We start from the raw sequence: 3,376 nt of genomic DNA, 5'->3' as shown, positions 1-3,376 counted from the left end.
GAAGTTTCAAATCTTCGAGTATTATTATTATTCTTTTGGATTCCATGAGTGCAAAAAAAAAAAATGCTCAAATAAAGTTTCCATGATAAGTCAATGAAAATTTTGTTGTTGACAATTGTATTTGATTTATTTCATTGAGACTTATCGTTTCAGAGACGAATCATTTTACTCTTATTATTTTTGAAATCTTGAAATTTTAATGAATAATGATTAAATATTAATTTATATTACGAAATTGTTACGCTAAAATTTAAATTTTTGAAAGTATATTTTCTCTGATAAGAAATTTTTTTCTTGTTGATCTCCCGTTAAAAATTGAAATTTTATTTGTTGAATGATAAAAATTTCAAATAAATCGATAAAATCAAATTAAAATCAGAATTCAAATTAACTCGAACGCTTTCAAAATTGTTAATATCGAAGATACTAAAAAACAAGGGAAATAAACAAAAAGCACAACAGATGCACAATTCGTGGACAATCACGAAAGCGAGAAATTTGTACAAAACAAATTATTCCTCCATTTGTTAAAAGTATGTATCTATAAATTTGAAATATTTTTTTTATCTATATAACCTGTTTCAAAAACATCGCGTGTCTTGTGTCAGAAGACTTTGTATAAAATCGTTTTGAATAAAAAAAAATTACTTAATCGTACGATATGAATAATTAAGATTTATCATTAAAATAAATTAATTTAACAAAAACAATTCGTGAACATACGTGTACTTTTTTGCTACTGTTTCACTAAATTTTTTCGTTAACGCACGCACATACACGTGTTCATGTGTTTTCACGAAGATTAAAAAGAGACGAAGGTATATGAATTTTTACCGTGCAGGATGCCTCGTGAAGTTTGCCAAGTTTCGCACGAATGAATGGCCTGTAATATGCAAATTACGTATTCTGTACAATTGTGTAATATAATAATATAGTTTCATACGAATGAGTGATTAAAAATGACGTTTAATAGAAGAGAAACGAATAAGAATTTAATCAACGTTCAGATGATAATAATTTAAACATTGATTATGGAAAACTTGTTTATCAAGACACGTCTGATGATTTTTCGACATATAGTGGCTATAAAAAATATTTGCAACGCCATTTTTATTCTTACGAATGATGTTGTATAACATTTAATCAATCATATTAAACGTTATGAAATATATCGTTGGTATTTCGTTGATGATCATTTATTATTAAATTTTTGTAAATAATTTTTTTATAGATAAAATAAACGCTACTGTTTACAAATATCCGGATATTTTTCTCGTTAATTGCTAAAACTATTTGTTGGTAAATGAATGATAAATAAAATTATTGAATCAAGAAACAATTTAAATAATGATTAAAATTACTTATTATAAATCGTATGTTATATACATCTACGTTATATATGTTATATATCATTAATAGATTCGATTTTAATTGGTAGACTTTAATAGAATCATTTTTTACTCGATAATTATACATATAGTATGTATAATTATATAGTATATGATATCAGTCATAAATTTATACTCAATGAATTAAGCAATCGGAAAGAAATACCACTTCTTACACAACTAAAGAATCCTCTTTATATTTATAACTCGATATTCGGCTATAAATCGACGCGTTAACGTTCCATACATCCTTCTGTGGATAATTTATAAAATTACAAATTGCAATCCTTCTCTGTTTATCGTATCCGATTATTTTTTTTTACGCAATAGCAATTTTCTAACAAGGAACACGTGAAATTTTTTTGTAATCGTGAGATATCTACGCACAAAGGTAAAAATAATAAATTAAATTTACTCTTATAAGTACCTCAACTGTCTCCAAAGGAACATCTGAACAGGGATGGGCAAAGCCTGTTCCTGTATGTTTCCATCGAGGGATCGACGTTTGTGCATGTTTTCGGTAGAAACGTCTAAAACCATTTCATCATTTTTTTCATAAATTTATCATTAGCAGGATGAAATCCAGTTTCGTGTAGTATCGCCGAGAAGCCACGTGCCCTCACCTGAGAATAGCAAATACTCTCCCGTTCACTTCCCAGCGACATCAGCCGTTCTTTTCGTGTTACTCTAAACGCACGTTAGGCTCACCCTGTCATCGCATATAAATCAATTAAGGGAGTGTCGTTCGCCACCCAAGTGTCTCGAATCTTTTTTTTTATTCCAGCTTTGATCGGATCGATAGAAATGGAATTCGAAAGAAGGAAATTATTTCGTTTAAATTATGATAATTGAACGAAGAAATTGAGTTAAAATTTATTCCTCAAATTTTTTGTTTTTCATTTTGTAAATTGTAAATTTTTATATATTCAAATTTTCACTCGTAATATATAAATATATATAAATATCTAATAGAATAAATAATTTTAAAGAGTGATTCGTAATGAAAAATAAAAAAAAAAATTGTTGTAATTTATTAGGAAAAAGCGTCTACTTGCCAATCATTTGACCAATGAATTATTACGCGATTAATAAATTAATAAAAAGACAATTATCATAATTATAATAGAAAATTGTTACGCAAACACCTCGGGTATAAAATAATTACTATTTCTCCGATCCAAACACATTTAAGTCATTCAATTCAATTTCGAATTCATTTATTATTCGTGCGCGGAATGGAAGACAGAATGGAAATTAAACGAACGGTGAACAGATTGAATTTGCAGATAAAAAAAAAAATATACCAGTTCCACAGTTGTTGTCAGATTCTTAGTCGGTAATGCGCGATCAAACACGTGGAAACCTTTTCACGATCGTGGTCTATTATGCGCAAAAAAGAAATTGCTTTTATCGCGCCGAATAGAGACTGATAGAACATAATAGGATAAAATCGATCACTCAACCAAACCAATGAACATTTGCAAGAAACACCAACATATAACCAAAATAAAACCAAAATAATTAATAATGAAATAAAATAAACTATCACCGTAATCAAAATCATCGAACGAATTCCAAATTCTCTCGCTTCTCTTCCTCTTCGAAAAAGAAGAAGGAAGAAAAGAAGAAAAAAATTGCAGAATAAATTTCCGTAGCCACCGTACGACTCTCCTCGATCATCCTCCGAATCCACTCTTTCTCACCCACCGTTTCGAGAGCCGCTACGTTTGCTGCTTCGTTGCTACGCACCTACGTGTATTCGAGATATAAAGAAGCAATAGCGGGGGTTGGTATAGCGAGCACACACTTTTACAAGGAGGGGGAGGATAGGGGAAGAGGAAGAAATCGCCAAGAAAGATATCGCGCACTATCGAGGATCCTCTCCACGAAGAAGGATTGGAGGGATCTGGCCGGATCTGGCACGATTGGTGTTGCGGAGATGGGGAGAGCAGCACCGTGCAACGAAAGGAAATCACGTGGCCACACGC

The 3,376-nt window shown here is 30.7% G+C and overlaps 1 protein-coding gene across 1 annotated transcript in view; it reads right to left on the bottom strand.

Annotated features, from left to right (window-relative positions):
* The window catches only part of LOC102680756 (protein unc-80 homolog), a 51,721-nt gene extending 48,345 nt beyond the window's left edge, over positions 1-3,376 (bottom strand). The window contains exons 1-4 of the mRNA XM_006615760.2: positions 3,138-3,376; positions 2,012-2,097; positions 1,816-1,918; positions 835-883 (exon numbers count right to left, since the gene is read on the bottom strand). Coding sequence (XP_006615823.1) covers positions 835-883; positions 1,816-1,901 — 135 coding nt within the window. The 5' untranslated portion in view covers positions 1,902-1,918; positions 2,012-2,097; positions 3,138-3,376. The remainder of the gene's footprint in view (positions 1-834; positions 884-1,815; positions 1,919-2,011; positions 2,098-3,137) is intronic.

This window comes from Apis dorsata, unplaced genomic scaffold, assembly GCF_000469605.1.
Source record: "Apis dorsata unplaced genomic scaffold, Apis dorsata 1.3 scaffold_233, whole genome shotgun sequence".
Classification (NCBI taxonomy): domain Eukaryota; kingdom Metazoa; phylum Arthropoda; class Insecta; order Hymenoptera; family Apidae; genus Apis; species Apis dorsata.
The sequence above is the reverse complement of the archived record's forward strand: the minus strand, read 5'-3'. Positions and strand labels throughout refer to the sequence as shown.